This window comes from Epinephelus moara, chromosome 23, assembly GCF_006386435.1.
Source record: "Epinephelus moara isolate mb chromosome 23, YSFRI_EMoa_1.0, whole genome shotgun sequence".
Classification (NCBI taxonomy): Eukaryota; Metazoa; Chordata; class Actinopteri; order Perciformes; family Serranidae; genus Epinephelus; species Epinephelus moara.
This window is the reverse complement of record NC_065528.1, coordinates 9,055,834-9,069,026: the sequence shown is the minus strand read 5'-3', so window position 1 is coordinate 9,069,026 and position 13,193 is coordinate 9,055,834. Positions and strand designations below refer to the sequence as shown.

Genomic DNA, 13,193 nt, shown 5'->3' with positions numbered 1-13,193 from the left:
TTGTTGATTATTTTTAACCTTGTTTGTGAATATGGTGGTCATAAACAACAACCCCCCCGATTAACCTTTTCTTTAATAAAACAAATATACAGCTTTATTTTAAAGGAGTACAGTGATCGTAAGGAGTAAAACATTTACTTGAACCAAGCCTTACAAGTTTAGGGGAGACTCGTGGGTACGCATAGAACTCATTTTCATTCAGATACCTTGACACGAGGGCTCAGTTCATATGTAATATTCACTGCTAACATTGCTTCTGTCGTCTACTTGTTCCTGTCGATCTAAGGTAAAGGTTGATGTACCCCATTTTGAAGAAAGTTTTGTTTGGATTTATTTTAGTCATTTCCTCAGAGTAGTATTAGCAGCAGTGATAGTAGCAACAACAGATGTGTTTTAAGTTGTAGTTGTAGAAATGGTAGTACTACTTTGTTTTGATGCATTTTAAGAAACCACAAGCCCAGATTTGAGAACAGGTGACAAAAACACCAAAAAAAAAAAGAAAAAGGTAAAAAAAGAAACACAAGTTCAATACAATCAACCTATTGCATACTGGTGTCTAAAAAGAAAATGCTGTGTTAAAGGACTCCTCAGACATGACAACACACGATACATCAGTCAGGGCATAGATTTCCATCTTTATAAGCCTCAAGTAATTAACACCGATCAGCCACAACATTTAAACCACTGACAAGTGAAGTGAAGTCATCTTGTTACAATGCAATGTTCTTCTGGGAGACCTTGGGTCTGGCATTCATGGCAATGGCACTATACACACACCAACAACCCAAACACCATTAGAGACCAAGTACACCACCTCATGGCAATGGCACCCTGCCATACCACAAAAACTGCTCAGAAATGGCCCAAGGAACATGACAGAGAGCTCAAAGTGTCAACCTGGCCTTTAAATTCCACAGATCTATACGACTGACCATTTGATGCGCTGGTGCCCCTCCTCGCAGCCCACAGGACTCAAAGCATCGAATTGAATTGAAGGCTAGGTAGACATCTTGAGCTCTTTGTCACAGTCCGCGGGCCATTCCTAAACAGTTGAATGTGAATGTTATGAATGTTATTGACTTCACCTGTCAGTGGTTTTAATATTGTGGCTGATAGGTGAAATCTTTAGCCAGACACCTAAAAATACAATAATAAAATGCTGTGTGACAAAGTTGACTTTGATATGCCTCTGCAGTGATGTCACTACAGGCCAAGTCCATGTAATCTTTGTGCTTGAAAAATATCCCAATGCTTAAGAAATGGTGGTGTGTAATACTTCATTGATCTTCTTAGATGGACTGCTGCACCACGGAACCAATATGACACTGTAATAAAGTTTTGCAACTGTTGCACCATCATTGATTTTCCCTCACTGCATCTGCACGAGGACCTCTAAGCATTTCTTACTCTAACTGCTTCCATGTTTTTGGGACAATTTTAGGTACTCAAACTGCTATATCCCTTTCAATTTGACTTTTCTCTGATTGAACCTTTCTATGTGATCATCATGTGAGAGGTAAAGCTCAGAAAACACATTTGCAGTTGTGATTATTGCATTGAATTTGCAGTCTTAGATCATTTTTAAGGCAAACTTCTAGTACGAAGAAAGTGAGTATTTTGATTTAAAACTACTTACAAAAACTAAACGAAACCAAAATATTCCCAGCTTGTGGGGACACCTCTCATCTAATCTCAGCTTGAAGGTAACTGAGCCAAAGAAATGAATGACACAATAAATCATAAATCTTCGTTAATGATTGAACAGAGTTGAGACAAAACTGACATAGTGATGGAACTGATCTCAGATCACAGATTAGATAAACACAGACTCTCAACACTGTACAAGAAAACAACGGGCAAAGGTTCTTTAAAGAAGCTTTCTCCAGAACTTTTCACATTATACTTGGGATGCTTAAGACACCTGTGGTGTGAGGATGGCAACTTTAAGGAAACAATACGCAGTGGCCAGACCTGTGTACTCTGAGGACAGCTTTGCTGACGATCATGAGAAAATCTACAGGGTGCGTAAAACCACCTGGGACCATGTGAAACAGTATCTGATGTAAGTGAACCCCAGTTCTTTAGATGTCTGGATCATAGTCTTTGATTTGAGTCAATAACTTGTGCTCTTGATTTGAAATCTTTTGCAAAATAAGTGTATATGATAGATGGTTTGATGACATTGTGTCAAAGGAAAATCCAAAATTCAGTCTAGGAGCTTTTTATTTCTGTTAAATCCAGCTGTGATTCAAAACGTGCCAAGAATGCAGTGCTCTCTCTTCTGCCCATCATTGGCTGGATGAGGATCTACAGAGTTAAAGAGTGGCTGCCAGGTGATGTGGTATCTGGGATCAGCACTGGACTGGTGGCCATTATGCAGGGTAAGGAGCAGGATGAAGAGAACTTGAGTCTGTGACTGCAGAGTCCTATCATTGTTTGTGCATTCAGAGACACCGTCTAGACCTCCATACTTACTTATGCTGAACTGTATGAATATTATTTGCTTTGTTACAGAATTAATTATTGCAAACCACAGACTTGTTACTTTTTGATATTACTGTGTGGTACATTGAAACCTTATATTTCTCGACAATGCTGTGATGAAAGTGTGGTTGGGTTTAGGCGCAGAAATCACTTGGTTAAGGTTGGGAAAAGATCTTATTTTGGCTTAAAATATGCACATATGCAAAATACCCAGGTTTGGTGGCACAAAACCTGCTGGAAATGCAGGGACAGATCCATGAAAAACATCAAGGTTCTGAGACTCGAACGCTGCTGGGAAACACAGTGATGTGTCAGTGACAAACACCCAGGTTCGATGTCACAAATGCCACCAGGAAACACCACAATGTGTCTGTAAAAAACACACAGGTTAAGTGAATCAAGCACAGTTGCGAAATACCACAGTGGGTTGGTGAAAAACACCCAGGCTCAGTTAAAAACCACCCAGGTTCAGTGCCACAATGCTGCTGGGAAACACCACGGTGTGCTGCTAAAAACACCCAAGTTTGATGCCACAAACACATGGAAACACCACAAAGGGTCACCATGCCACAAACACATGGAAACACCACAAAGGGTCACCAAAAAACAACCAGTGTTGGTGTTCTCGAACAGTGTTCTGCAGCTTGGTATATATTACATGACTTTCAAGATGTTGATATTAAGTAGCTATGTATGAAATGTGCAAATGTAACATATTCATGGTACGCAGAAACGTATGATGCCAAAATTTTCTTCTGGCGACCGGGCTGGAATGTAACTTTCAATTATGAATTTGGCACTGAATGTGTGGTCCAATTTTTACACTTGTTTACGTAGCTAATATTTGATCAGATTTTTTGTTTGCTTGAATTTTGCTCATTACAGGCAGTGTTCTATGTAAGTGTATTTCTCGTATGGCTGCTTGTCACAATCACCAAGATCAGTGATGCATTTGAGAAATGTGGCGTTACTGATCCCCACACAGTCAAATGAAAGATTCCCAGCAGTGAAAGTACAAGAATAAATGCATAAAATTGATAAATATGCTAAAGACAATATAAAGTATCCATAAGTATTAAAAACTATATTGAGACACAGATTAGTAAGTAATAAAGGGTTAAATAGAAAATCATGGTTATATTCCTTAAAGTAAAACAATATTGTTTGTTTTTATGTTGTTTTCTATTGGAATCCAAACTCAGTTGTCATTGGGCATTGTTCAAAAGATTTATGTTGTGTTCACATAGGGTGCGAATAAAGCAATTTGCCCAAGTGAATTACATGTCCCTGTAAAGACGTGATAAGACGCAAATTCCACTAGGCGCCGCAATGGGTGCCAGGGACACGACACGAATGATGCGAAATACGCAAATTTAGTAGCGCAAATGAAGCAACTGCTTTTTTGAGTTGAAAGAGTTGAAAAATGTGAACTTCAGGGAATAATTCATGCCATGACAGCCAGTCAGCATTGAGATCCTCTAGATATATAAGATGCTGAGAACATACCGGTGGAAGTTTATTCATCGATTCAGCGATTTCACGTGCATATAACGTTATTTGCACATATGAAGCAAGTCAACACAAACTATTCTAGCATTCAAACTTGCGCAAGTAATATGATGCCAAAATTTGCATGGCGTTTGGAGTGAACAAAACTATTAGATCACTACTTGGCTTTTTACGAGCGTAATGTATTTTTGAGCAGCAGAGTACATCCAGTACACTAATGTCTCACACTCATTCAGTAGCTTTACCTATGGGCATTTCTCACTTAAAATCCATATGCAGTTGGAACGCACTTCATACTCAATTTCATGTCATATTTAGTTTCCTTATTATGTTAATATGCAATTTCCAAAACAGCCATTTCACAGGACCTTGTTATCATGCTGGTGTAGCATTTAGCTAAGTACAGCCTCACAGAGCTGCTAGCATAGCCGTAGACTCTTACTGCCCTTTCAGACCCAACACAGTTCGAGCTGCATCCCGTTGGGTTGGGCACACACAGCAGCAACCTGTTTGAACTTTGGGCGCAGCAGCAGCTCAACAGGTCAAAAAGCCATCCTGGAGCAGCGCAAGCCACTGATAATGGGTTTCATAGAGCAGTGGTGCCATTATTGTGTTTGGTTTGACAGGCCCATGTTTTCTCAGTTTGGATTCTGTTAATACACTTCCATGTAGTACACCATGTACACGAGGTATGTGCATCATGCATGAATTTTAACAGGGTCGTTTTTGACACTGAGAAGTGTCCAGCATTCCACACTTAAGTTTTGACTGTTATTAGTACATCATCCTCTTAATGCACTGCATTTTGCCGTACTTGTCAGTGTGAATGCACCAATAAATCTGGTAATGGTAAATATCTTTACCTAAAGTTATCTACCAGAGCTTTCAACCTCATTTTAATACTGACCAGCAAGTATTGGCAAACTTACCCAGAGATATTACTTCTTTCTCTTAAATAGCAGCCATTTTCTAAAACTTCTTTCCCTTCTATTTACTAATTTATGTGGCAGAAAAAATAAGTGGTAATTTTTGTTTATTTCATTTGGTTTTTTTGTTTGTGTGTTTTTTTCCAGAGATATTTGACAAAAATATCCATTATTATTGAAGTCTTCATTTTGTGTTTTTGCTGTGATCTCACTCAGGTCTGGCCTTCTCCCTGCTGGCTGAGCTGCCTCCAAGCTATGGCCTCTACACAGCTTTCTTCCCCATGCTTATATATTTCTTCCTCGGTACTTCAAGACATATATCTGTCGGTATGTCAGTCACTATATATTATTTTCACATTAAAGGTCTAGTTTGTAGGCTTTAGTGGCATCTAGTGGTGAGGATGCAGATTGTAACCAACTGAAACTATTCTCATGTGCCAAGCATGTAGGAGAACTACAGTAACTGATTAGAAAATACAAAGGGCCCAGTTTAGAGCCAGTATTTGTCTATTCTGGGCTACTGTAGAAACATGGCAGTGCAACATGGCAGACTCTGTGGACAAGGAACGTGGATTACTGGATACAGCATTGAAGGTAGAGTCCAGTTCTTTCTAATGAAGGTTGTTCAGTGGCATCTAAAGCAAAAAAGGCTTTATTTCCACAGCATGAAATTACCCCAATCTCCACATCACAGGGCCCATAGAACAAGCACACTAGAAACCTATGGCGGCAGAGCACCTAACTTCTGCTAGCCGAGTTGCTAACTTCCAGTTTAGCCCTTACATTATATTCACAATGTAAGTCTATGGGATAAAGTCTTTTTGTGCCCAATATAGAGCTCCAGGAATGAGTCATAAAACCCGGAGATGAGTTAGCATTTTAGTACTCCCAGCTTTTTGAATGGGTTTTCGGTTAGATGCCTGAAATAAGGTCTGTGGTCAACACAATCATAAGAGATTTTTTGTCAGTAAATACCCCACTTGTGAATTTTGAAGCTTTTGTGTGTCTTAAAAAGGTGGTTGCTAACAAGTGGCTAAATGAGACTACAGACCATCATCACGCTAAATGTGGCTTCACAGCCATGTTGCATAGGTGACATTGAAGTCATGCGAATGTAGTGTAGTTAATTTATAGCCTAACGTTAGCTTTTTACTTCTGGTGATTTCAAAATGTGTAAGTACCATAATCATCTGCTTGCCACAGAGCTTATTAAATTGAGTGGGAAAATCCCATTGGTTTTTTGGTGAGGGAACTCGTGTGATGCTAACTTCCTTGTTTGCCTACATAAAAACGTCATCCCTGGAGCACTCTATGGCATCATGTAATGATCCTGTAAACTGTAATTTTTGACCACTATGTAAAATTGGCTTAAAAACCTGGCATTGTTCTTGTAGACTTGAAAAGGACGAAATGAAAACACAACGTTTCTTAGTTTCAGGTGATTATAACCTAATGTAAAACATACTAATTCATATTATATTCCATTTCTGCCACTAGATCCCCTATATCCTACACACTGGACCTTAATTTTCTCTACAGCAAGTGAAACAACATAATAACTTGATTTACCAAGACCAAAATCATAGAAAAAAAAATTATTATTTTGCTTTATGGTAGATCTGCCAAAGGGGTTTGATATGAATTGATATGAATTCAACTTTAAATACCATCTGATGATTTTTCTTTTGATTGATAGCTCTTTGGGACACACCACTTATTATCACAGTTATTATAATGTATTACTTATCAACATTTCTCTTGTTTTTCCTATATAATAGACTTTCTGTCATCAGTCATAAATATATTACTTAAAAGCCTGTATGGAAAAGGTATCATTTTAACAAAAGGGGGGGAAAGATTGTGTGTTCTATGGGTTAACAGTGTCTTCCACCTCTCCACACCCACCTTCACGCAGGTGCCTTCCCAGTCCTGAGCCTGATGCTAGGAGCTGTGGTGATCCGCCTGGTGCCAGATGAAGGATCACCAGCCAACATCACCGCCTTTGAGGGCCTGAACAAGACTGAACAGAGGGTCCTGGTGGCCTACTCTGTGACCTTTCTCGTGGGGATTTTTCAAGTAGATTTGACTTCCCATACTATACCATACCATACCATACCATACCATACCATACCATACCATGTTGGCATGTTGGCACGTTCTTTTCCCTTATTTGTTCTGTCCCACGCAGCTTGCCATGGGTGTTCTGCAGGTGGGCTTTATTGTTGTGTACCTGTCTGACACTCTGGTGTCTGGCTTCACCACAGCAGCTGCTATCCATATCGTGGTGTCACAGCTCAAGTTTGTGTTAGGGCTGACCGTTCCAGGCATCAATGGTCCACTCGCTATCATATATGTAAGTATCTGACAGTTATGTTATTATTGTCTATGTCATTTTGTACTGGGAATTAGCAGAGATTGACCACTTCAAATGTTTTTATCATTCAGGCAGTAGGGAAAACAAGGTAGACCTCGGAAAGAGAACATAAACTATAGCTTTAGTTCCACAGACAGTTCTGAGAGGCAAAGGTGTGTCTGAATCAAGAGAGAAACCTTCACTGGTTGTAGCTAGGCCTGGAATTTCGTAATTTTAGGGGCAAGGCCATTTAATAACATAGATAACTGACACTTTCAACTTCAGATAATGTGTTGGCTAATGTGATTAAGTTCATAGGCTTCATAATTTTATTTCATTCTTACTCTTAGCCTTACTCTGGACAGTGACATATACTGTACAAGATAATGCACGTAGTTACTGTGACATCACCCATTGGTTTGTGGACGGCTGTCGCAAGTTCTGGGTAAATGAAAATTTACCCCCAGTACAGTTGTCATGAAGGTTGAAATTAGCTTTAGAGACAAAAACTGTTTTTGCACCAGGGTGTAAACATGTTTTTTTCTGCTGAAAAGCTGGGCATGGGGGTCTTTAAGGATTTACTCACTTTTGGAACCAGCCCCAAGCGGCCATTAGAGGCACTGCAGTTTTTGGCATTTGGCGTTGGCTTCATTTTTCTGCCCTGGAGTCTGCCTCTTGGACAGAGCTCCAGTAACATGCAGAGGAACTCAATACAATATGATTTTATAGTGAAGCAGTACTGGATATGCATATGTTTAATCTTAACAAATGCATAATCTTTTTGTATTTACTGCCTTAATCTGCTATAATCTGATATATCAAAGTACACTAGCACACTGTAGACTGAAGAAAATGGATTAAAACCAGTGTCTAAACTACACTGGAGCAGTTATAAATTATATGGCCTTTTTATGATTTCTGCATTGTCATGTGGTTTGCATTGGAATTTTTACATTATCAAAATGTGTGCTTCTTTTGCACAGACCCTAGAGAAGATCTTTGTCCAGATCACCTCCACCAACATCTGTGACCTGGTGATGTCCATCGTGATCATGGTGGTGGTGTTCATTGTGAAGGAGCTGAATGACAGATACAAAACCAAGCTGCCTGTTCCCATCCCCATAGAGGCTATCATGGTGAGGGAAACCTCAAAGGAAGATACTTCTCCTGAAGAATTTATCTTATTAACTGCAAACCATGCACTGTATACTTTACATTATTACCATTTCAGTTTGTCTAATTAACTACGAATTATACTTTTCATTATAATGATTCCTCAAAGTATAACACAGTTCACTTGTTAGTTAGCACCATCATTGTGTTGTAATACAGCTCTAAAAACTCTCACTGGTGGGGCATTCAGGGAAGCTCTGATACCTGGGTTTTGAGAGTCATTTGTCTTAGAATAATTCTACAGTTTCATTCCCACTCTCACAGACTGTCATAGCTTGTGGGGTGTCCTATGGCTTCACCTTCGAGACGAGATATAATGTCACTGTTATTGGCACAATGGTTAAAGGGTAAGTTTCAAATTCTACCGTCATCAGTAGATCATAGGTGAAAATATACTCAACTCAACTCAACTCAACTCAACTCAAACTTTATTTATAAAGCATATTTAAAACAACCAAGGTTGACCAAAGTGCTGAGGCTACTTTGAGTACTAAAACTGAGCGAAACTGTTCTTTAATCTTTGTTTTTTGTGAAATATTTGACCTTAAATGACACCTTATAAGCATATTGAGAGGATGTGTCTGGAACAAGACAAGGGGCCCCTATTCAACAACAACACTTTTTTTTGCAAGGGACTGTACTTTACCTACTGGAGGAGGGGGGTGGCTGGGCTGTGACTTTTTTTTTTTTTTTTTTTGGCTCTTTGTTTTTCTTTTTCTTTTTTTTCTTTTTAAATATTAATCTTTCCAAAGCTGAAAATATTTTTCCTTTAACCTCCCATTGCAACTGGGGGAAAATGTATGACCCCTTCTCCACCATAATCACAAATAAACACAACATTTAGGACTTTTGAAGTGTAAATTCAATCACCAGAAGTAAAAAGCTAACATACATAGGCTATAAACTACACTACGGCCGCATGACTTCAACGTCACCACTGCAATAAGGCTGTAAAGCCATGTTTTCCATGATGACGTTCTGTAGTCTCATTCAGCCACTTGTTAGTAACCATCTTTTTAAAGACCCCTGAAGGCTTCAAAATTCACAAGTGGGATATTTAGAACAAAACATGAAAATCTCTTAGGCACACAGCTGGCGTTAGCAGCATGTGCATATAATGACTGCTTTACCAAATAAACTGTACACAAGAGTAGCAATAAAATAAACTTGGCAAGGCGGGTGTTATTAGATTTTTAAAATGTACCCTTTCATGTTGAAAGTTAAAAGTAAAAAGTTGAAAATGAAATCTTGAAGTTGAATAAAGCCTTTGTAATTCATACGGAAGCACAGAATTGAATGTTTTTACAGGGTCTCCTTAGTCTAAATTTACATGTAGAACGGTTGGGTGGTATCTGTTTTTTCACACCTTAATACCTTCCTGGTTTTCCACCGGGGTGAACGGTATATGATGATATTTATGTTTACCACTACCCCCATGCTGCCACTTTGCTACATTCTACAAGCTCTCGGCCTTTTCATTCCAATAGATACACAAAATAAACTCACAAAATGTCACGAGAGGTAATATTCTTAAAGCTATTCCCTTATTAAATAGAGAAATACAACCATGCACCTTCTGAATTCATGTTTGTCTCTTTCACCAAACTAAGCTTAATTGCCTCACTATCTCGTCATAAAACACACTTCATTCAAACTCAACAGAAACAAGATAAAATTCACCTATTACTATTGAAAATAATTCCGTCTGGATTACAAAGTACCCTGGTATATCAAGCCTGAAAGTGATTTTGATGATGGAAGCCTTTATTGTGCATTATGTATTGAAGGACTGTCGTAAATCTGAAAATCCGATAATAATTTCTGTTGAGAGGGTATTTAGAATAAATACAAAATACAACCTTTTAAAATTGTATGTCCCTCTCTTAAGCCAAAATTAAACAAACAAACAAAAAAAAAACCACAAGTCCCTCCCCAGTGCTTAAAGTATTTTTTTTGACATGCCTCCCCCGTTTTGTCCCCCACCCCCACCTCCCCTCCTATAAATAACGAACAGTCCCTGAGGGTCAGACACTAAAAAGGGTGGGAACCATTGATGTAATCTTTAAAAATATATTCTGTTTTATACGCTTGTCATATTTTATATATAATGTCTTAATATGAAAAGTAACTCAAGCTGTCAGATAAATATAGTAGAGTAAAAAGTAGGCTACAAAATTTTCCTCTTTAAGCGAACAGAAGTTTAAAGTAGCATCAAATGGAAACACTTAAGTAAAGTACCTCAAAACTGTATTGAAATACAGTACTTGAAATGTGCTTCAAGCTGCATTTCCCTCACTGTTCTGATCCTTTTAATGCACAGTTAAACACAATTATGTTTCAGGTATGAGTCACCCACTGCGCCTGATATTGAAGTCTTCCAGATGAGCGCTGCAGAGGCCTTTCCTATAGCCATAGTGGGGTTTGCTGTTGCCTTCTCTGTGGCCAAAGTCTACGCTATCAAACATAATTACACCATTGATGGGAGCCAGGTGAATGACATTAACCCTGTCTATCCTTGTTTAGCTCTGACACAGGAAAAAGAGTTAATTGTTTTACTGACTGATGATAAGAGTGCAAGAAGACTCCTCGTAATTTTGGTCATGAAGATATAAAGTTGTGTTGAATATTGCTTTTATCTCAAGGTTTAATGTGAGCTTTCATAAAATAAAAAAAATGGGTCACACAGAAGTCAAAGCAAAGTTCACTTTTTCGTTGATCCATGACAGGAACTCATTGCATTTGGGATCAGCAACATATTTGGTGCAAGTTTCAGGTCGTTTGCAGCCAGCACAGCACTCTCCAGAACGGCTGTGCAGGAGAGCTCAGGAGGCAAAACACAGGTGATGAAACAATCTGAGTCACAAATCTTACAAGGTCACTACACGCAGATACTTTTGTCTTCAAAAAGATTCACTGTGATGCCGGTTTACAATCATTGCTTCATTGGCATTCTAAAATGAAACATTAACTGTTTTACAAATGCAGATTGCAGGGCTGATCTCAGCCTTGATGACGATGATTGTTACTGTGGCACTTGGCTTCCTGCTGGAGCCGCTTCCCACGGTGAGACCCACCTCTGTAATCTAACGACTAATGCCATTATGTTTATATATCCTCTAGTTCATTTTGTTTTATGCTAGAGAGTTTGACTTTTGATTTTTTTTTCTGTCACATTCATGCAAATATGAAGTAAGCTCAGTTTTGATTGTATATCTACAGGTCTAAATGTTTTTTTTCCTTTCACCTTCCCTTGATATTTGACTTCACTGCAGTCTGTCCTGGGTGCTTTGGTCATTGTCAACCTGAAGGGCATGCTGATGCAGTTCAGAGAGATCCCGTACTTATGGAGGAGGGACAAAACAGAACTTGTGCGTGTTCACAATGTCTCATGGTTCACTGCTATAACTAAGATGTGCAGTATTTACGCAGTTTATTTCCTCACACAATCTTTCAGTGTTTGACCTCTAGTGTTTGTCTGCAGGTGGTGTGGGTGGGAACATGTCTGGGTGCCATCCTCCTGGGACTGGATTATGGTCTGGCAGTGGGCTTGGGGGTGGAGCTGATCACTGTGGTCTTCAGGACTCAATTGTAATGACACAAGTTATGACTCTGATGTTAGTTCCTTAATATGAAAACTGACTGAATAATAATAAAATTATGGATTTACTGCAGTGGATAAAAAAAATCATACAACAACAATTCACAGTAATTATGCAGCATCAATCAGTTTTTGTCCTTTTAAAGGGGCGTCCCCGTGATTTAGTGCTGCACTTCCATTAAGTTGGAGACTTACAAGAAACAGATATTTTAAAAAAGTGGTCAAAATCTAAACAGCAGACGTTAATATATCCTGACTTTTAGTCCCTAATATGGGTAAAGCTCAAATAATGAACAAGACATGTAGGAGTACTACAGTGGACAATGGAGCCTATCTAGAGTGAACGTTTAGTTTGTCTGTTAAAGGAGCTATATGTAAGAAATATAAAGCAAAAAGTCATAAAATCCTCCTAATATGTCACAGAGACTAAGGAATAATGTTCATATAACATACTGATCTCACCGACAACAATAGTACAGCCAGAATATTCGCATTTAAAAAAAACTTTTACGGTCCGCAAATCATTCATTCATTCATTCATTCATCTTCTAACCGCTGCATCCTCTTGAGGGTCGCGGGGGGGCTGGAGCCTATCCCAGCTGACATCGGACGAGAGGCAGGGTACACCCTGGACAGGTCACCTGCTTCCGCAAATCATGTTTATGTTCTGAATTTGTGTTTTGGCCTGTTGCGCCACCCACCGCCGTCTACCAGTCACGCAGTCAGTAGAGTCTCAGCATCAGTTAAAGTTACGACTGAGCTACAGCAGCACGGCAAGCAGCATTAGCAGTGTCTCATAGCATTAGCAGTCTCCTCAGTTGTATCCCGGCAGCAGCATTAGCAGCAGAGAAGCCGGACTTGCTCGAACGGTCCGCTGGAAAACCGAAGATCAAGGACGCGGCGACGCAGCCCTGCCACGGCAGCCGCCCGTGGGCAAACAAATCAGTCTCCAGCGTGCTGCTGTCCAGCAACCTTGAATCTGTAGGGGACGGGGGGCGGACACGACTCGCGGCAGTATTTTGAATTTGAGTGCAGTACAGCCCCTAGTTAGGCTGACAGCCCCTAGTTAGGCTGACTTAGGCCTAGTCTGCCGGAGGACCCCCCTATAATACACCGGGCACCTTCTCTTCTTCTCTCCTTCTCTCTCTCT

General features: G+C 39.5%; 1 protein-coding gene across 1 annotated transcript in view; it reads left to right on the top strand.

The window, feature by feature from the left end:
- The first annotated feature begins 1,934 nt into the window (after nucleotides 1–1,934).
- LOC126384653 (chloride anion exchanger-like) overlaps nucleotides 1,935–13,193 on the top strand; it is a 19,536-nt gene continuing 8,277 nt past the window's right edge. The window contains exons 1-12 of the mRNA XM_050035797.1: nucleotides 1,935–2,062; nucleotides 2,242–2,381; nucleotides 5,136–5,246; nucleotides 6,835–6,995; nucleotides 7,108–7,272; nucleotides 8,256–8,408; nucleotides 8,710–8,792; nucleotides 10,787–10,934; nucleotides 11,172–11,285; nucleotides 11,431–11,508; nucleotides 11,718–11,813; nucleotides 11,927–12,033. Coding sequence (XP_049891754.1) covers nucleotides 1,935–2,062; nucleotides 2,242–2,381; nucleotides 5,136–5,246; nucleotides 6,835–6,995; nucleotides 7,108–7,272; nucleotides 8,256–8,408; nucleotides 8,710–8,792; nucleotides 10,787–10,934; nucleotides 11,172–11,285; nucleotides 11,431–11,508; nucleotides 11,718–11,813; nucleotides 11,927–12,033 — 1,484 coding nt within the window. The remainder of the gene's footprint in view (nucleotides 2,063–2,241; nucleotides 2,382–5,135; nucleotides 5,247–6,834; nucleotides 6,996–7,107; nucleotides 7,273–8,255; nucleotides 8,409–8,709; nucleotides 8,793–10,786; nucleotides 10,935–11,171; nucleotides 11,286–11,430; nucleotides 11,509–11,717; nucleotides 11,814–11,926; nucleotides 12,034–13,193) is intronic.